Here is a 21,457-nt window from a genome sequence, read left to right on the forward strand (position 1 = left end):
CCACCTTGTGGCCGTCAAGAGAGTAATAAAGGTACAGTTTTGTTTTGTCTTTACCTCAGTGTTATGTAATTTACAGAGAGTGCATTTATGGATTAAAATGAAATTGTTTTTTATATATTTATTTTATCCCATGGGGACATGTTTTTGGATCACTGCCATTCTACAAGTACTACATCTACAAAAACACATGATAGCATCGTACCTACACCTACAACCAATATATGGTGATTGTCATACATGTATAAGAACTGAAAGTTATGTTACCTCATTATCTTTATTGCAACATTGTTTACAGTACAATACTGCCAACAACATATTAAAATATATAGAGATACAAGAAAATAGCCATGAATTCAAGGACAAAAGGTTTAAAAGCACTTTGAAAATGATTACATTTATATTTTTAATTGGACTAAAACTTTAATTGCTATTTACATTATACAAACTAGATATGCATATAGAATATAAAGGGTATACGTTTATATACATTATTTATAAATGCCGACCGATGTCAATATTTAATAGGTTACTAATCAATAGTTTTCACACAAAGATTGAGACTTATACTAATAAACACTAATATCTAAATAGAAATCATCTCTTATCAGCCACCAAGAAAGTGGTTTCACTCACTTTCACCTTTGTATTTGTTTACATTTCATTTTTACACATTCTAATGTTTTGCAGCATTTTGCTTGTGCATAATTGAAAAACAAATTATTATATTAATTTGATATGTTTTTTAGACATATAGCCTAATTTAAAATCTAAAACAATATAAATATCAACCTTGTTTTAATGAAACAACAACAAACACAATGGCTGATTCAGATGATTCCCTCTGCTGATAGACAGTAAAGACAATCAAAGTCTGTTTTAAGGAATTAAATGGATTAAAGAATTACCATTGAAACAAAATAACAAGACAATACTGAGTTACCCATACGTCAATCAAGTCTGATGTAATGGATCATTAAAAAGTGATGAAATGTAGACAGTTCACCAGCTCACAAACAGCTCTGAGTTAGTAGGTTACATCTACCAACTGAGTTAGTAGGATACATCTACCAACAAGCAGTTATGAAGTCACTGAAATGACCAAAACGATACCACTGATGATATACTACTGACTATAAAAGACAAAACAATCATTAACATGTTTTGCTCTTGCATTTCTGAATTAGAGTCAACAGATACACTCATAAAAACATTAAACATAAAGTTTTATCGAGGGTAGGAGACAAACACTTGCATTATACTTCTGATCCGAGTATAGGTCCAGGTTTTACAATAGAAATGCATAATACTATAGATCGAATACAGTGAAGCCATTTTTTACACAACACAGACACTTGAAAAACTTCCAATAACACATTCAAACAATTTCTTTTCATCTACAGGGCACAAGGAGGAAGCTAATGATCGCAGGGGCTCACGGGAAGGCAGGAAGTTTAACATTACTTCAAGTACTGTTTGAGAAGACATCCATATATTACCATCAATACATTGCATATGTTCTTGTCATCTACACTAGATGGATTAATTTAGTAATACAAAGCAGTCTAGCAAATGGCAGAGCATCTTACAAATAATTGGTCTGTGTCTCAACTAGTTATTGGCTACAAGAGGTTGTGCTTGTTAATGGAAAGTGCTATTGCTAACTGCCGAGGCAGAAATCCCATGTGTGCCATAAACTTCTGGGACCAGTCTTGTGCTGGACGCAGGAATATTTACAGACATAAAACATGAAGTTTTATAACCCTGTTGTTATTTTACACGTTTTGGTTATCTCTGATTTCAGTGAATGCTCAGAAACAACGCATCAACTCATCCGTGTTAGACGTGTAACCCACCTTCATCTCATTTATAACTGTCATCTGCACAGTCCAACTGATGAGGACTTGTGTAGCATTCATCACTGTTATGTACACAGTAATAAAAATAAACAAAAACTCTTTGCACAGTAAAGGCTATTTTAAACGTATTTAAAATGCTGCTGACCTGATCCCTGCTTCTGATAAGATTGCGTCAGTGTGCATTAGCCACGCACCAACAGTCTGTCCGGCATCATCTGATGTTTTTATCCAGCAGAGATCAATAAAAATATACATCTACATCTTACTATGTGGGAATGTTGTGATATATGTGCTAACAACTGCACCACATTCTCTGTGGTTTTGCACCCTGCTCTGCCAGAGGTGATGACTTTAACAGGAGTTATGCTAAGCTAACTGGCTGCTGGCTGTAGCTCTGTGTTCACTGCGCACACATGAAAGCGTTTCAATCTTCCCCTAAACTCCAGCAAGATAGCAAAGCTTTCCCCAAAATACTAAACCACTTTGTTTTATCTTTGTTGTAAGTTCGTCTGCATGTGCACAGAATTGTTACTCAAATAGCGTCATAATATTCATAATAATACTACAAAATCATTCAATTGATTTCATTCAAAACAGTTAGTGTCTCAGACTGTTCTAATCTGAGGAGCAGTGTTGTTGTAGGTAAAGTAGGGAGAAGCTCCTAAACAAGACATGGAGAGGCAGCATCCTGCAGCATCGTTATCTGTGCCAACATCAGTCTTTATGCACCTGTCCTCTCACACAATTCACTATTAGCTTTTCAAGAGCATCTACTGGCCATCATCACTATTTGGCAGGGTGTGGAGGACAATGTAGCATATGCACACTAGACCAGTGTTCACTAATGAAAGTATGGGGCATCGCTAATATCAGACATGATCCAAAGTAAAAGAAGTGGCATCACAGCACAGATCTACTGTAATGCTACAATATAAAAAAGTGAATTAAAAAAAAAGGGTGGAGGACGGTGTCACCTAGTGACCACTGCTGGCTTTACTGCTGCCTGATGTCCAGTCAATGATGATAAAGCTAAGGCTCATTGTCATAAACAGGAAACCGATCCCAGCAAAGCAGATGGCCTGGGGGAGAGAGGGAGTAATGAGTGTAGTAGTTGCAGTAACGATAGTAAATGACTGTAAAACAGTACGGCAGGGAAATGTTTAAGGGTCTTTAAAAAAATCCCAAACATGTTTTATTTAAACAATGATATCAGTAATTGAAACACAAAATATGTGAAAGAGACTTTTACTGACACACTAACGTCCTCATTTAACTCAGGTGATGACAGATAGGAGAGATTTCAGTCTTACGCCCACAGAGGGCAGCAAAACATGGGTTTTCAGTGTGAGATAAAAACCCAACAGCATCCAATACCTCAATCTGTTACTGAATACGCTCCTGATTCATATTTCCCCCTTTTTATCATACAATCCACCCAAATTCTCAGCTGCGTGTCAATTAATTTAAATGACCTAAAGTAATTCAGAAAAAAGGTTATTTTCCTGTTACTGTCATATGATGCTCACCAGAATTTTGGGCCACGAGCGCAGCGGCTCCTCTTCTTTGGGTACAATACGAATGTAGAAGACAGCGGGGAAAATGAATATGAGACAAGGAGCGGACGTGGCACCTGGAAAACGACAAAGAGACAAATCAACAAGGGCATCGCTCCTCAAAACCGAGTCTGTTTAAATATTCACGCTGCTGCACCGCCTTCTCGTGTTTGCTTTAACCTACCAATAACCCCAAAAATGCCCAGAATGTTGGGGGCAAAGATGACCAGCAGGTTGATGAAGGTGAGCAGAACCAAGGCGATGGCAATATGCCGGGGCCAGTAGAAGGTCTTGTTGGGAAACATCATCTGCTGAATGGCTCTCCGTACCTTATTATATAAAAAAGATGTTTCAATAGTGGAACCATTAAAAAGCAGTAAAAAAGTGTAGACGCTCGAGTTGTACTTACAGGAAAGAGCACGATGGGCACAGTGAGCGTGACAGCAGTGAGCACGGCCACACGCACACACAAAATGAGGGTGTCGTATGGGTTTACTTGACTGTAGGTGTGAAGCAGCTCTGCCTCCACTTTACCTGAAAGAGATTCAAAGACAAAGACACTGGCAAAACAGCTTGACATCGTTTGTGCTTGTAGGTAAAAAAAAGAATGTGTCCTCTGTGTCTGTCTATGAAAACCTTTAGCCTTTAAAGCGTGATATACAATATGACCACTAGAGGGAGTAGATGCACCAGAGTGTTTTCTGTCTGTTATTAACATAATGAGTAACAATAATGTTTTGATTTTAAAAATAATGACAGACAGACAGACAGACAGACAGACAGACAGACAGACAGACAGACAGACAGACAGACAGACAGACAGACAGACAGACAGACAGACAGACAGACAGACAGACAGACAGACAGACAGACAGAATACTCTGCCGTTGGAGGAGGACCAGGCCTCACCATAGAAAGTTAAGTATCCAAAAAGAGCAGCCAGGAAGTACATGATGTACATGACTGCAATGGAGATGTTGGCCACATGCTGCATCTTTTTCTTGGTGGGGCTGAAATCAGAAGATATTGCTATATAACATCACACACAAACAAAAGCACAAACACAAGTTTATAGCATATATACACACACACAATATACAAGTTACCTAGTCCACTTAATATAATACAAGATTCAATACAGCACCCAAACGATTCTAAACACTACAAGCATCAGTGGTTCAAAGCAGGATGGTAACTTCAAACATGCTATATCATACAAGCAGTGCACTCGTGCGGTGCATGTTATGACCAGCCATGCACAAAGCAGACGCCCTAGCTCCAGGTTTCATTAAGCCACTGCTTTCTTGTCCTAAGCTCAGCGTGACAGTTCCATCGTGAGGACATACTTGCGCAGCTCTGTGTAGATGGGCAGGACCTCGGGGTGGCACACAAAGGCGAAGGCCAGGATGGGGATGGTGTAGGCTGTCTGAAAATGAACCCCAACAGGTCACCATAGATACAGCAGCACCAGCCCAGACGTTTGACCACCAAGCTCATGTTTTACTGTCCATTAATCCCTCCGACACGTTACAGAGAGCTAATTGTTTGGCTGTGATTAAGTTGAAGCTGGCTGCAGACCAGCTTTAGCCTGTTTAACAATGCCTTAATCAGCATGGCCTGGCCTTACTAGCCAGGGTTAAGAGAAGCTCATAAATCTTTAAGGAATTCTTGGAGAGACTATTTGGTCTAGTTAATTCTCTGGAAAGTGAAATAGTTGCAATAAATAAAGCTCTGAAATGTTCTACTTTAACTGTATTAATGATGCTGTCCTGGGGTGAAGACATAATACATGACTGTAGTTAGAAATGTCAGGTCGTTCCCATTTCACTCATTACTTCTCTCTGTGGCCCACTGAGGGCAAACTGGACGAACTTATTGAAATCAAGAGAAGGCCAAAGCAATTTGTAGTCCTCTGCTGGCAGGAGCAGACAGCTCCAGGGGTCACAGTCCATCGCTGAGCCTCGAATTAATGGCAGACGATTGTCTGTCATTACCAGCTTTGATAAAAGGCCCCATTTCCCCGTACAGTGAGTGCAACCGAGTGCTCCCGCCCGAGTGTAATTTCCATGCTCGGATTGTGAACCGTCACTGGCAACATGCTGGAGATGACGGTGACACACGTGGGTGGCTGTCTGCAGCCATGGCAGTGAACGTGGCGTTGCGTGTCCCCAGCGGACGGCATGCGCGAACCTACTTGCGGGTTGAGGTTGACCATTTTGGGGATGCAGTCGGGGTGCGGCTCGCTGACGTTCAGCCCGTGCTCGGTGCCGTTGGGGCCGCCGTTAAATGGACAGGGGATGTTGAACTTCTTGTAGATGACCTGCGCGATGCGGAGAGGAGAGGCGTTAGAGCAGGCGCAAAGATATGCCCGCGACAGAGGAGAGACGACAGAGAGAGAGCAGCCAGAAGTAGGTCAGAGAAGACAGAGAACCAGCACAGTCTGGATCCACAGCGTGCAAACACTGGGCCATGTCAAAGAGAGAGCGAGCGAGAGCGAGAGCGAGAGCGAGAGAGAGAGAGAGAGAGAGAGAGAGAGAGAGAGAGAGAGAGAGAGAGAGAGAGAGAGGGAGGTGTACTGAAGCTTTCTCTTTACGTAAGCACAAAGGAGTCCTGGAGTCTGACTTACCGAAATGAGGAAGAAGACCATGCAGCTGAGCGAGAAGCCGCTGGTGTATCCCAGGTATCCTGGAACACAAAGGCTTGATCAGCATCTCTCCAGTCTGCAGCACATGGCTGCTCTAATATGAGACATGTTGCAAGTGAGAATTCGAGGAACTGCATTGTTGTGTGTCTTGCTCTCAGTCTTAGTAGCATTTTTGTATCGTGACTGTAAACATTCCCTCGAGTGTCCTTGAACTCATCACTGAGAGGTTCAGTGAGCTTCACAGAGAACAGTAGACCGGTTCCTACAGCGATCATCCTCACACCTGGGAGGCCCAGGAGGAGATGGAGAGACTGGTTTCATGGGACTGGGAGGACGCACTCACCCAGCTGTTTCATGAGAGCCAGTGGTAAAATCACTGCTACGGACACAATGATGACAAGGTAGTTTCCGTTCAGGTACCATTCACTGCAGAGACACACAAAGACAATTCATGTATTTGGTTCTGGGTTTTAAACATGTTTCTCCATCTGTCTTACATGGGGAGAAAAACTCAAATAGACACTAAAATAATAATTAATAGACCATAAAAATGGAGGCCAACACATCAAATATTCAGAGTGGAAAAAATAAGGCTCTTTGCTCCCGGACCTATATAATTACTGCTGGCAGCTAGTGGTCATGTCTGTTTGGCTTTAGTTCAATGCAAACACAAGGACGATGTCCATGATCCAATCGCAGACAGCTGGAGGAGCTGAAAAATCTAAAATCTCATCTGACTGCGAGAGGACACCAGCAGCCCCACCGGCCTGGTGCTGTGCTCCGGCCTCTCACTTCAGACGAAGGCTGACGCCGACCACGGCCCCGCAGCCTGAGGAGCTGCTCAGAGGAAGCGGGGGCGAATTCACGAGCGAGCGCAGCGTCGGGGAAGGCTTCGTTTTAGAGGACGAGGTCGCTCCACTTCCAGGGAGGGAGTGCTGTTTGTGTCTGAGGCCACCTGCGCTAACCACTACTATCCTATGGTTTACATTTTCCAGCGTGGAGTCCAGCTGTGTTTTGATGTGATCCTCTCCTCGTCTCAGCTGTTCTCAAACAGAAGGGGATGTGATTCGTGACTTTTAAGGTGTAACAGGAGACTTACTCTGCATCCGTGCCCACCCTTAGAAAAGCCTGTATGACCAGAGGGAACTCATACTTGACGATGTACAGGTAGCTGGACATGGCTGAGGAGGAGACAAACAGCCTGGTTAGCATCACACGCCCCTGCACGTGTCAGTTAGCGGCAGAAACATTCAAGGTGGGCTCACCTCCAATGTTCTGCAGCGTTATGGCAATGCCTGCTGCCATCTTCCCCGGCGTCCCGAAGGCCCGGTAGCCCAGCTGCTCATACGCACGAATACCTGAGGACGGCAAAGTGCCTGTTACGACTCTGATCCAGCCACACACACACGCACAGACACACACACACACACGCATGCACACGCACGCACACACACGCACGCACGCACTTATGAATCTGACCCAGCCACACACACACACGCACACACACACACACACATACACACACGCACACGCACACACCCCCGCACACCTTTCTGAGGCTACTTACCTACAATCCCTGACGACTTTAACAGTAAATGGATGGAATATGACGAGAGGACTGCCACCACTGTTAGAAGTACCCTGAAACAAACAGGAGCACGGTTTATTGTAACATTTCCAACATGTCTCATTAGGTGTTTCGGATTCGAAAATCTCTGCGGCTCCTCTCTGCTCTGGATGGTTCCTGCAGCTGAGCCGAGGCGGCTGCTCTGCCCGCCCTCTGCCCTCAGCCCTCAGCCCTCATTTACTAAGCATTCACCAGATGGACTCTTTCAAACCGAAGAACGGAATGAGGAAAATCCTTGATAAACATTAATCTTGTTCCTCCGTGGTGGAATAAACCTATTCAATCACAGAGGTTTTTTAGCAATGTAGCAGAGAACAACCGTTTTTTGCAGCCACTGACTCATCTTCTCACTATTTGCTTGTTGTTCATTCATGTCATTCTGCTACCGTGATTAGCGCCGATCTTCTCTCTTCTTAATCTGAAACATCCTCTGATTGGTTCCTTGAATAACTGTAATCCACCCTTGGCTTCACTCCATGTTCTTCTTCCTCAAATTCTGCCCCTGTTCTTATTAATGCCGTTCCCTGTTTAAATAATCATTGGGTCACGTTTGTCCGACAACTCCACCGTCTTCTGAACTGAGAAGCCTGAGGCCCTTTGAAAAACATTGTTGCCAAATTGGATTAAAATGTTTGAGAAACCTTACAATTCTGGGAATTTTCCTTGAATTTCACCAGAACGCCCAGCTGTAGGGACCTTGAATGGACCCCTGATCTACTGACTTCCCCTGACCCAGTCCACCCCCGTCCACTTCTCTAGTGTCCCTCGTCTTCATTGTGTCTACTCCCACTCCCTCTTTCTCGCTGCTGGAAGGTCCAGGCGGCACGTCTTTCACCGCGCCTTCAACTCTTGGCCAGTTAACATATTTTCCCCTTGGCCGGGCTGAAAGGCGGTGGAGGATTTAGTGAAGTGGCGGTGGGCGGACAGATCTGCTGACAGTCAGACAGACTGACACACTCGGGTCAGTGTGGCTCGGCGCGCGGCTTTCCGCCCCGCCGCATTCGCTGACCCGCGGAAACCTCTGCGCCCGCCAACAGAAATGTGGGGAACTCCTGAACACACATCAGATTCACTTAAATAGTGCATTCATTCAGCGAAAGGTAATAACTCAACTAATGCGGCTTTAAAGAGACTGAATACAGGATGCTCAAGTGAACTGATCAAATCATCTTTATTTATATCGGGTGTAGATTGAAACAGATGAATGCGAGGCTTCGTAATGCTTCACTAATACTATAATGCACAGATGCGTCTCTTATTTTTTTATGTCCCTGTGTTTGAGCAAACATTCTCATATTAAGATCTCGTGCTCCCTGTTGGATCAGGAGGACACGGGTGAAGACTGAATTTATGTTTCTGAAGAGGCGAACGCTCCTTTGTCAAACATGTGAAGGAGCCTGCCTTCATTATTTATTAGCAACTCTATTGTTTGATACAAGATCAGACGCATCATGTGTCCAAAAACACGGTCTTTCATCTAGAACAAGGACAAACACACACATTTGGTCACGTAGCGCTACCTCGCACGCGATTACACGCAGCCATCGGCGCGAGATGTGGACTAATCCGCAGCAGAGTTCACTCCAGCTCACGACGGGGCCAAATGTTACAGGCGCCGCCGCTCGGCCACGCGGGGTTCAGCCAGTACAGACAACAGACCGGAGTCACACAACTCAGCTCACAATAAGGAGCTTTCCGCAACACGAGGGAAAATCCTCCAGACATGAAGGCTTTAGAAGAAAGGAGCCCCAATAACAGAAGCAGAGGTGCCTGTCGAGAATCCAAACGGGCCTCGCTGGATTTTCACTGCTGTTATAAAACGGCTTGAAGCCATTCACGGCGACAGAAAGCGTCGAGAGAGCAGCATTCACGGACAGAGACAAACCAAATCTTTAAAGAGCTAAATGAGAGGGTAAAGCTGGTCTCATCACATCTTTTCTCTTTTCAGAGGCAGACACTGGCATAAACAACCTTCCCCAGGAGGTCTCCCTGCTCTGCTGCGCTCAACTGTCGTCAATTCTCCCAAGCATTAAAGGTTCAACAGCTGCCGAAAGGTCAAAGGACCGACAATGCATCTAAATCAGAACGTACGGATGAATAAATGATCATCATTCACGTCAGGGGCTTGAAGGACAACGCTGTTGTTTGCGCCTCAAGGCACAAGAAGCATCTCATTCATTGCAAGTAAATGTTTTCCAGTGCGCTATTAATCACTAGCAGCGTTTATTCATCGCATTGAAACGAGCCGCGTGCTACTGGTCTGTCGCCTGGTTAATACAAGACAATTACAACACAATGAGTGTAGTTGCTCTTCGTGGGTGACACACGTGTAGCTCAGCAGGAAACCTGTGAACGTGCGGTCAGGAAGTTAAGGTGAAGAAGGGGACTCACAGAAACAGGATGACACCCGTGTTGGCCATGGCGTACGCCAGCCCCAGGATGCCACTGCCCATGATCGCGTTGCCCAGGTTGAAGACAGACATCCCGAAGGAGGTTTTGCCTTCAAACTGCAACCAAAGGCAAAGGAGAGGAACGTGTGGAGGCGGTCCATGCATTTATGAGCGTTCGTGATGCTGCGCGGGTCTGGACCTACGTCTGTGAAGCGGGTCATCTTCTTGTCCTCGGCGCCCGATAAGAACTCCTGGCTCTCTGGAAGGTTGGCCTCCGTGTTCTCTGTCCTCTGAGAACTGAGACAGACAACACTGTTACAGATGCTGGAAGCCAGACACAGGCGCCGCTTCACATCACGCTGGGTTTTTAGCACCTCGCCAGCATTATTTATATAACAGCACAGACTGAGCACAACGGGTTAATGCATACGTACCTAGCATTCTGGGCACTGCTGGGTACAGTGTCCCTACAAGCAGTGTAAAGAGGCCATCCATCACCAAATGAGAGCACAAAACGGAAAACAACACTCTGGGTCACAATATAGGCAAGAAATAGAGCAAAGGTGAAACAACCAACGCTAACATGAGAAAATGTTCTGACCTTGTTTTAATAATTATTATAATATAACTATAGATACTGCAACAAATATATATATCTATCGATAAATAGATATATATATGTAGATATATATATAGATAGATAGATATATATGTTGCATATCTATCAACAGACAGACAGACAGACAGACAGACAGACAGACAGACAGACAGACAGACAGACAGACAGACAGACAGACAGACAGGCAGGCAGGCAGGCAGGCAGGCAGGCAGGCAGGCAGGCAGGCAGGCAGACATTGAACTACTTATCTAAATGATGGAAAGCCAATGATGCCCCCCCACATCATCACACCTCCTCCTCCTCCACGCCTCACAGTGAGAAGCACATATTCAGGAACCATCCGTTCAAGCTCAGTGCCTCTAACAAGCAACGTTTGGAATCGAATGTCTCCAATTTAGACTCGCGGGCTAATGGACAGTTTCCCACTGATCTCATGTTCACTCCTTGTGCTTCTCGGCCACAGCAATTCTCCTCTGCTTGTTTTTCTGTCAAACTAAAGGGAACTTTGCTGCAATTTGGGCGACTAAGGCTTGACTCAACAGCTAATGGACTAATCAGCTGTATTAATTGTTGCTACATCATGGAGGAGTCCCCCTATACTCACTTTTCACCGTCCTCTGCGGGTGTTTTTGCTGACGCGGCGCTCTCCTCCCCGGCCTCGTGGCCTTTCCCATTGGGAATAGCGTTCGCCTCAGCGGGAGCCGTTTCCACAGCTGCTTTGCCGTCGCTCATAGCTGCTCCGGTGCCTCGCACTTCGATGGATTCACGTGCCGAAATCGCGTCGGCGTTCGGGGTCGTGTGGATCTGCGGAACGATCGGGTGCGATCGGTGAGGTTCTCGTTTTCTTCTTGGGATCTGCAGAATAAATAAAAAATATATCAGCGATTAGCATAATATTTTGCAATGAAGCGGCGTTGCCCTCGTCGACCCGCGTGGGCGAGTAAGAGACAGGACTGTGGAAGAAGAAGCTCACTCTGGCAACTGCTCATGGAGCGATGATTCACACGTGTTCTAATAAAAGGAGTGGATTTCCTACAGTCAGATTTTACAGCAAATGTGAAAGTAGGAGGAATTGAACATATACTGTGCTCTGAGTGGGTTAAAGCCCAGGAATCTTCAATCTTGCAACCCAATACGCTAACACTAAACCCACTAAGTTAGTCACAATACAGCGTTGAGCATGAATGGACGTGTCAGCCGTTCCAATGAATAATTGACACATCAGCTGACAGCTCCTGAAACGGAGCCTTCAGTTAACGGTGACACACTGGGCTTCGCATCAGGCCTGGGTTTCCTGGGCCCAGAGGGGCCCCTGTGGCACGTACCTCCTGGACGCCGCGGCCCCGAAGCCCCCTATCCGTCCGGCCCTGAATGATCGCCTTTGCTCCGCTGCACAAACAGCACTGCAGGCTAAAATGGAGAACACGTTGGGTGCCATTGAAGCGAATGGCGCACAAATAGCTGGACCCCCCTCTATGGAGACACAAAGAGAAGAACCAGCTAGGACCAGCCACAAACCAGCTCTCGCTGCCTTTGTACCTTCATTTTTCTGCTTGTCACTTTTCTCTTGGTTTCCTCTTCTACCGAAGGGGGTTCAAGGCAGCAACAATGCTCGGGGGGTCTCTCCACCACTATCCCTGGCAGCCGCTCACTTGGCGTTATTTCCCCGGGCTGCTTCCGCTCCACAGCCGGCTCTCACAAGAGCAGCCTTTTTTTTTTTCCTCGTTATGATATTTGAACACATCGCATGCAGTGCAAAGGTGAATAGACGGCGATCTCCGTCTAGCAGGGCTCGGGTCCTGTCTCACCAGCCTCGGGGCTGTGAGCTTCACTGCCCAGACAGGTCTCTCGGTGTCTCTGGCTAAAGCCGGGCAACGTGGCTGGGCAGCAAAGCACACTGCACAATGGCACATGTTGTGTGGTTTCCTGGGAACGGGTCGGAGAACACTGGAACTATTGTGCCAGGCATCATTATACTGGGGCCCCCTTGGCGGAGGTTCGCCAGGGCACTCGAGAGGCTGAAAAGGTATTTCGCTGGGATGGAAGTGAAAAGACGCCACCTTGAATTCAGCGAATGCCAGTATCCTGCACTGCTGCGCAGTTGTAGCCGAGTCGCTAATGGCAGGAATGGCAGAGGCAGCGTCCTTGTCCCCGGGCAAATCACAGCACAGAGCCACGCTGCCACTCACGTAGTTCACAAATCAGGAGGAGGTGGAGAGCAGCTATTCACAGGCGATTGCTCGATAGACCGTCCGGCTACACGGGAGCCTCTTCAAAAGCCTGGGGCAGCTTCAAACCGCAGACCTGATCCTACTCAATTTATTATCATCTTCCATTTAGAACTCACTGGTAGTAGTTCAGATTAACTTCTCCAGGTGATGAGTGGGGCGGTTTCTGTGACCAACCCATGGATTCATAGATCTCACAGTGACAGTGATATTTCAATTATAACCATTCAAGCTATTTCTCTATTTCTAACCAACAAAAAAAAAAAAGCAAGTACCACGTCCCAAAAACAACTGAGTTCAGCGCCGAAGGCTTAAACCCCTGTTAACATAGCACCATTGTGGCATGAAACACAGGCAGAGCTGTGCACACATAAGGAAATGTTCATGCATCGTCCAGAAGGGCTCTGTGCTCTGCAGACACGATGTCATCCTAAAACACGATGTCATCCTAAAACCCTCTGAGACAGTTTCATGTGCGGCCAGTGTGACACATTGATTCTTTTGCCACGGTGCAGAGTATTACACGAAAACAAAACTTTGCACAAAAATCAGAAGCTCTGGGAGAAAATTTCAGAATTTAGGAATCCATTGTTTCATCTTTCTCCACCGATTCTCATGTTTCTGGGTGCCGTGCGAGGGTTAATGCAGCGCCGTGATGCTCCTGGTGGGAGTGAATGAGTCTTTTCACAGCAAAAGCAGAGGCTATGTTTATTCAAGCCCTCGTCCAAGACACCACCTCAGTTTGCCAACACACAGCGAGTGCATGCGTCCTCGGCTCCTGACGTCAGCAGCTCTGCTCAGAGACGTCACTCCAGGCAGGAGGAGGCAAACAGAGACAAACTGCCTCACAGATCATTGTTCCTCAGCTGAGACCTGGACCAAACCACACTCTGCAGGCTGAGTGCCCCCTTGATTATTGATGTGCAAATAGGTTTGTAATTCAGTGATGAATATTTAAATGTGTAGCTTTAAGAGAGTGTGTGTGTGTGTGTGTGTGTGTGTGTGTGTGTGTGTGTGTGTGTGTGTGTGTGTGTGTGTGTGTGTGTGTGTGTGTGTGTTTCTATTGAGACTGTCTTTTCTCTAATCTGTTTTTTGTGTCAGGTATTAAAAAAAATACTACTAGTACTGCAAAACTACTCTGCTTGTGCATAATAGCCAGTGGAAAACATACTGTACCACCTAAGGGAAACTATTCAGCATCCCCTTCCATGAACAGGAAGAGATTTCCTGCAGATTAAGAGATTACGCATGCTCACAATTTTATAGATTCGCAGTTAGCAGATCTATCAGGAAACATTTTATCATAACGCTGCAGACGTCCAACGCTGACAGTCAGGACCATAGAGGAGATCAGATTAGGGCCCATCTCGCTCCAACAGGAAGTCAGGATCAAACTACTCGGGTCACGCTTTACACTCCTCCTTATACGCACACACACACACACGCACACACACATGTAAAAATAGCTGCAGAGGAGTGAATAGACTTGGTGTAAACCCCACGTCATGTCACACAAAAAGCTGTGTTTAAGAGCGGTGCCAATGAACACAGCAGCTGCTTCAAATAAGCAGTAAACACTCCGTGGACGCGTCCAACAACCATCTGGCTGTATTCTGGTTCTTCACACAAGCGTGAGCATGCACTTAGATACTCATGATCACACACACGCGCGCACAAAGACAAGCATTGTAATTACTGGAAAACGTCATGCTGTTGTTGAATGAGTGAAAACGCTGCGGGGAGAAAATGAGACTTGCCCCAGATTTCTTTTGGGCTTAAATCCTGTGATAGTGCATCATCTTCTAGAAAACCTCCAGTCCTGGTGGCTGGTGTTCGCCCGTCCTTCCTGCCTGTCTCCTGCCTCCCGGCCACACGCCGCTCTTAGCCAGCGGGGGACAGACCAGATTAACGCCTGACTATGAAATCTGTACGTCAGCTTCTTATAGGATCCCAACTATAAGCTGCTGGGAGATACGTCAGAGACTCCAACATGACACACGCAAGACCTGGCAACGCAAGCAACGAGGAATCTGAACTCACAGCATAGACGCCACGTTACATAATATTCAGTTAGGACGTGTTTTATATGTATAGGGTCGCTTTCCTGACAGTGAAAGAGGCCGAGTGTCCTCTGGGTCGACTGGCGTGCTGTAAACCAGCGAGGACGTGTCTGCTGCAAGGTGAGGCTGGGTCCGGACACGGCGCGGCATCAGGCAGTGTGAGCCGTCATTAGTGTGTGAGCGCACCAGTGTCGCTGATGTGATTTATTTATAGAATCACACGGCGCTCGGTGTCAGGCTGCGTTAACTCTGTCAGTGGACACACCACAGACAGGAAGTGACACCAGAGCGGAGGATGAGGCCAGGTGACACTGATGGACTAGAGCCGTCCTACATTCAGTTTTAATAGAATTACACCATGCTGAACTAATAAAGTGTTTCACAGACTCGGGCAGACAAAGGTCTGGTTGGAGCCAATAGAAGCTCTGTGAACAGAAATGCATTCGGTTCACGATTCAGGACACATTTTCACGTGCACCACATGACTTCTGGGTTCACTTCATTCATTTAATGAAAGCGAAGAGAAGCAGCGCAGGCCTGGACGATAACCTCATGAGCGGCTGCTAACGCTGTTCTTCAAACCAAATCAGGTTTGGCCTGAGTGCCGGCGGGCCTGAAGCCAAACGAGGGATCAGGGAGTCGGAGGAACTCATCTTTTAACACGTCTTCTAAAAAAATTGTGATGATGATTTAATTCATTTTTTTCATTTATGATTTCATTATTATTTATACTGTATGAATGTGAACCACTGATACACTTCGGCCGATGTGTGCCGACACGTTGGCCAGTAAACCAGTATCAAAGTCACTGGCCTACAAACTGGTCAGCTTCGTAACAAGCTGACCAATTATATCAGTGAACAGAGACGATAAAGAACTGGAACCACAAAGTAACTAATGATACAAATATGCTCTGTGTTCCTACACGCCCTCAGAAATCACAGATAGTTCTCATCTACCCCCGAGACACAACGGTCCAGAACGTCCAGTCCAACATCTGGTGATGACGCGAGACACGATAAGAAGTCGTTAAGATGAAGGAAGATTCACTAATGTTCCTTTAGAAAGAGACAAGTAAGTGAAGTGATAACATCGACTTAGGACCAGAATGTTCTGATGCACCTTTGGTATCGAACCTGCTGAAACCTTCTTGTCGTTTATCAAATGACACTAATGCTTCAAATGAGCTGAAATGAGCCTTTATATCGGAGCGGTAGATCTACTATTAATGAATGCATTAGTCAATGGTTCAAGTTCCCAGATATGCAGTTTATATGTAAAAAGCAACCAACGCTTTCACCTTGATGTTAGGACGTTCTCCCTTCAGTTCATGGGCTGTGGTTAGTTTGAGGTCAGTCTCGGGACTGAACGTGAGGGACGGCAGCGGCAGGAACCGCGTTCTAGCTGGGAACACGGGACAGCGCTCAGTCTGAGCCCGTCGTCTCCCGATCACGCGCCGCAGAACAAAGTGCCGTCCTCTTCTGGCATCTGCCGCCCGTCGCCCCGTTTCCTGCTCGTCACATGGGGCGAGAGCAAAAGAGGGAGCGCGTCATGGGGACCAAAGCATGCGTTCAGCCCGGAGCACAAGTCACGCAGTGTGTGACCGCCGCGGCACTGCTGACTCCGTCACATGCCACCAAGGAGGTCCAAATCCAGGCCGCCGCCGCCGCAGAACTCAGAGCCCAGCAGGCGCCCACTGCTCGCGGGTCTGAGTCAGGGTTAAAACTCGAATCCGCTGCCGAACGACGAACTGGGCCGAACACAACAGCCCGCGGAACGTGTCTTCAACACGACCAGAACCCTCAATCACTCGTCGACACATATTGTTGATTGGCCACGAGTTAGTGGCACGTGGATCGGACACTGACGCTCAGTGTTCTAGTCGTTTTTGTCCCTGACTCTACAAAAAGCAACTCTGTCCCCTTAGAACGACAGAGAACATTTCAGAAGACACATCTGTTCATTTTAACAATGAAACCAAAATCAGACATGTCACTGCTCAATACAATAATTATATATATCAATAATTATTCTCCACGCACTCTTCGCTAACAGCAAACAATCCCTTCGTGTTTTCTTTTCATTCCTGCTGCAGGATATGAATACGCTCGACGTGGACACAGAGCTCTGATTAATGCAGGAACCCAGCGAATCTGTCTCATTCTGTAGTGAGACGGCCAAAGGACTGTTGTGGGGAGGCGTCCTGGGGAGAGAGCTCTTAGGCTCAGTAGACGTGATGACAGTAGGCAGTGATTTATTATTTGTGCCTATTATAACTAATAAACAACAACGATAGTAGTGAATATTATATACAGTCCGACTTTCCCATTTTACGTGATAATCACTTCTGCAACTAGAGAAGCAAATGTACTTTTATCCTGACGTCTCAGTGTAATATATACACACATGTACATGTGTGTATTTGTACTTGTCTTATATTGTACATTCATTTCCTGAGTCTGGGCTGCAGCACACACCAGGCTACTGTAGGCATGACCTCCCATCTGCTCCAGGCACAGATTCACCTGCGGCCCACGAGACCTTGATGAGGAGGAGAGGAAAGGACGTACAGAGGATGCTTAAAGTCAAAGCAGTCAGAAAAGAGGCGCGATGCAATGCCAATCGAATAAGCAATGTTTGCTGCCACTTTCTCGCTCCTTTGCATCCTCTACCCCCCCCCCACACACACACACACACGCGTACACACACACACACACACACACACACACACACACACACACACACACGGCAGGATCCTCAACCGCGAGGACCAGATGGCACCTGCAGCCAAGCTGTGTGCAGCTGCGGCTGCGTCGCCAGCACGACTTAAAAAAATAATGTGACAGCAATCCAAAATTTAAGCTGTTTGTGGAACCTGCGAAATCCAACACAGGCGCCCGATTCACGCGCTACTGACGCCGAGCGAGGCGAAAAGGCGAACCGAAGGAATGACACAAGGACACATGTTGGAGCGTCCAGCTGATCGGGTCAGCGCTGACGGCTCCGGTGAGCGGGTGACGCGGGCGTCACGCCGTATCTCACCCTCTCTGGCACGGATGAAGGCGTGAGCGGGGGTCACGGCACCGCACCCAGCTCCCGGTGTCACCCCCCGTCTGCGCAGACCGGCGATGGCGCTCGGATGAGACGACGCGGCGGCGGCGGCGTCGGCGTCGATGCCGCGCGTGCCGTAAGTTTTAATAAGGAACTCCAGCACTGACGTGTAACGTGTGAAGGTTACGGCGCGCGGACGCTCCTCGGTGTCTTACCAGAGAACTACCAGCGTCCTCCGGCTCCAAATAGCTCCACACAGGTCGCGTCTCCGCTCTGCCTCGACTCGTCGCGCGTCGTCCCGTCTCTGTCCCGCTGCGGCCGTCCGCCTTCTCTCCGGCAGCCTTAATGTCATGTGTTTCTCACTGGATTGTCCTCGTAATCTTCTCAAAAAAAAAAAAGTGGGACGTGGGACCGCCTACGCCGGGTTCCGCGCACGCCGACTCCAATCAGATTGTTTGAGAAGCCGGAGCGCGCAGCGACGCGTCGAGAGCCCGTTTAGAGACGATAACCCGCTCCACTCCGACACCAGCAGCTCGCGCCCGCCGCTTTTATCATCACCTCTGACGCTGGCGGTGGGAGGGTGTACATCACTTTATCGTCGCGAGACAATGAGGCGGTGGGTGAGCGCGAGGGCGACGCTCGTCGTGTATTTAACTCATTTGCTCCACGTCCTCCCTCAAAGCGCCGCTCTCCGCCTCGGCCCCATCCAACAGTCCGGTTCACGTGGACCTACTAAGATGGGGAGCGATCCAATGGCGGGCGCCTTTTTCTAACACGCAATCGTCAACGTAAACAGCTGCCCGGGCCATGTGTTACCGAAGAGCGCCGCCGCTTACGCACGTCGAATACGCACGCTCTCCGTTTCTAGGTCATCGGCAGCAGCGTTTTTGATGTCACGCTGCTCCGGGGATCGTCTCCTCTCTCCCTCTCCCTCTCTCTAGATCAGGTTCACCGACCAAGGTAAATTTAGACCAGGTTCCCTCATCACGTGCTCAACAAACACATTTTCTCGGAAGAATAATGTTTTGCCCTATTATAGGCCCCTAGCTCAGCTCTCAACATAATACCACATCTTATTTTAAATTCAATCTGCTTCTTACTGTAATTCACTTTTCTTCCATCCTCTTAATCATCACCAACGGTTCCCTTTGAAGCCGCCAGAGCAAACCTGACCTTGTGGACGCAGAGGCCTTCTGACCTCAGGGGCCCGTGAGGCTCAGCATCTGCTCCGGGGATGTCTCCGTGAGGGACGGCTACCCATAGAGCACAGGCCCAGAGATGCTGAGAGTCGGGCTTGTGCGTCCCAGAGGTCAGCGGAAGGACCCGGCAGATGTATGCTATAGTTCAGCACACGAGGCCCCATCCGCCTCCGCTCTGTTAACTGTGAGTCGACCAGTGAGGAGGAAAAGGTGCAGGCGAAGGACTTCTGGGTCTGGAGGCGCAGCATTTTCCTCCACTGCCCTTTCTCCTTTCGCGGTCCGCAGGAGCCTCACCTGTCTGTCAGGTAAACAAGGAGAAGCAGGAGGGCCTGAATGCAAATGTACCGAAGCACAGGTGTGAACGGCTTCGGCACAGGTTGAACCCTCACCAACCCCACGTACAGCTGATACTATCATGGTCACAGGTTAATACTTAATATTTCAAACCTGGTGGTGGTACCTGTTTAAAACATTAGGTTAAGAGTCATGATCATTTCAAATCTGCCGGGGGACATTTGTCCCAAAGCAGTTTACTTTGGCTGATTCCTACAAACAGCAACAAAGCAGCGGGGTCCTGTGAATAGCTTTGAATGGACTGAGGGAAACAATGGGAGCCTGTGACTTCAGGGAGGTCAGGGAAATTTGGATATTAGCTCCCACCTGTTGTTATAGCTGTGGTACTGTGAATGAAGCAGATTTTGATTTCATCAAAGGCGACAACGTACCTTTCTATTTTTAAACTGTAAGTGTATCCTCTCCGTCTACAAAGACGTACTTTCCTCCGCCCTCACAAAAAACAAACAGATGCCGCGGGATCAAACGCGCAAAAAGGGGCCTTTTTACGAGGAGCTTCAAATGTCGCCTCCTCCACGCTCCTCCGGCCTCCGCCGTGTAAATAATGAGGGGAAACAGGAAGGGAAGACCTCGTCACACATCAGCAAACCCATTCACTCGATGTTGCTGAGCGCTGCTGGAAGATGCTGCGATCAGACTCAATTAAGGTCATCCTCCCGGCGCAATCGCCGCTTAGTCAGTGTGTGATTATCCACAGCGGCGCCGTCCACTCAGGGATGAGCGGGGCGTGGACGTGGAAGCGATGCGCTCACGCAATCAGCCTGAACAGAGTCCGTTCAGGTGAAACAGTGCTCGCGTGTCCCTGCAGCGGGTGTGTGGACCCACAATGCACTGCTGTGGCGGCTCATATTGATAATGTGTACGATCGGAGATGCTGATTTCCTAATGGCTCTGTGCCTGCAGGTGAAGGCGAAAGTAATACTTATGCCAGAAAAACCACAAAATCTAAACCTTGGGCATTTTTTCCTGTTTTATTTCAGACACCTCGTTGGTCAGTGCAGCGTCATCGCGTCTCACACAGCAGAGTTTGCTGAGCGCCGAGGTTCCTTTGACAGTGAATGGCAGCTGTCGCTGGTTGTCGCTCATCAGCTTTTTGTCAAGCGTGAGTTGTCTCTGTGTATCGTAGGGTCAAGCTGGACAGTTTTCATGTTTCCGGTCAGTGGAAGTGTTCTTGTATCTAATAATTGTGCATAAATATCTGCTTCACCTATAACAGTATCATGGTATTTTCATCTTCAGCTCAGTCACTGAAAGCTATTAACTATTTCAGCCTGTTTTAAATGGCAGAAGATCGTTTATCTGTATCTTAGAAACCTTCGACAATTGGACACATCGGTTGGAAAGAAAACACGTTATTGTCAATGTTATGCAATGGCACAGTAAGGCAGAGTAAATGAGGGTGTCTCTGAAGCTTTTATCGAGAGGAGACATCTGTCATACCAGCGGAAAGCTGTTTGTTATTCTCCCCAGACTTCAATCATCTGAGAAAGTTTTTACAGAACAAGTTCACAAAATGTGCCCTCTCCTAAACACACAAATACATACTTGGGCCACCTGCCTAGCCTATTTACCATCAAAGACCGCATGCACGCACACGCACGCACGCACGCACGCACGCACGCACGCACGCACGCACGCACGCACACACACACACACACACACACACACACACACACACACACACACACACACACACACACACACACACACACACACATATAGCTCTGCAGGACAGAAAGAAGTCCTGAGCATTATTCCTCTCTGTGGGAGGAATTCCCTGAAGGAGCTTTCTAGTCATTCCAGGGGGGGAACTGAAACATCAAGGCTCAGAGAGGGTAAAAGGTCAGAGAGTCTACTCAAGGCTGCAGCAGAGACA

At 47.4% G+C, this 21,457-nt stretch overlaps 1 protein-coding gene and 1 long non-coding RNA gene across 4 annotated transcripts; one reads left to right on the forward strand and one right to left on the reverse strand.

Annotated features, from left to right (window-relative positions):
* Positions 1 to 255: 255 nt before the first annotated feature.
* Positions 256 to 18,530, reverse strand: LOC114855572 (sodium-coupled neutral amino acid transporter 3-like). Of its 3 annotated transcripts, none has more exons than XM_029150834.3 (17): positions 18,244 to 18,530; positions 11,294 to 11,544; positions 10,505 to 10,537; positions 10,274 to 10,367; positions 10,072 to 10,187; positions 7,621 to 7,694; positions 7,319 to 7,411; positions 7,153 to 7,234; positions 6,397 to 6,479; positions 6,036 to 6,094; positions 5,604 to 5,729; positions 4,756 to 4,835; positions 4,319 to 4,419; positions 3,819 to 3,943; positions 3,594 to 3,738; positions 3,383 to 3,486; positions 256 to 2,935 (listed from the first exon to the last, which is right to left on the reverse strand). In XM_029150834.3, exons 2-17 carry the CDS (start codon positions 11,419 to 11,421, stop codon positions 2,831 to 2,833), a joined length of 1,548 nt encoding a protein of 515 aa, XP_029006667.1. In that variant the 5' UTR covers positions 11,422 to 11,544; positions 18,244 to 18,530; the 3' UTR covers positions 256 to 2,830. The 3 variants fall into 3 exon arrangements, with proteins under 3 accessions (XP_029006667.1, XP_029006668.1, XP_029006669.1); XM_029150835.3 differs by lacking the exon at positions 18,244 to 18,530 and adding an exon at positions 12,015 to 12,108; XM_029150836.3 differs by lacking the exon at positions 10,505 to 10,537.
* Positions 18,531 to 18,843: 313 nt separating this feature from the next.
* Positions 18,844 to 21,185, forward strand: LOC129604089 (uncharacterized). Its single transcript, XR_008694689.1, has 3 exons — positions 18,844 to 18,988; positions 19,183 to 19,532; positions 20,562 to 21,185. It is a non-coding gene; the product is annotated as an uncharacterized LOC129604089 (long non-coding RNA).
* The last annotated feature ends 272 nt before the right edge of the window (positions 21,186 to 21,457 follow it).

Source organism: Betta splendens, chromosome 5 (genome assembly GCF_900634795.4).
Source record: "Betta splendens chromosome 5, fBetSpl5.4, whole genome shotgun sequence".
Classification (NCBI taxonomy): domain Eukaryota; kingdom Metazoa; phylum Chordata; class Actinopteri; order Anabantiformes; family Osphronemidae; genus Betta; species Betta splendens.

Excerpts from the sequence above, each read along its gene's own strand:
- LOC114855572 (XM_029150834.3), bottom strand. The coding sequence starts at position 11,421 with ATGAGCGACGGCAAAGCAGCTGTGGAAACGGCTCCCGCTGAGGCGAAC. Across the intron at positions 6,095-6,396 it reads GGCTCTCATGAAACAGCTGG|GATACCTGGGATACACCAGC; the intron begins GTGAGTGCGTCC and ends TTTGTGTTCCAG. Across the intron at positions 3,487-3,593 it reads GGGCATTTTTGGGGTTATTG|GTGCCACGTCCGCTCCTTGT; the intron begins GTAGGTTAAAGC and ends GTCGTTTTCCAG.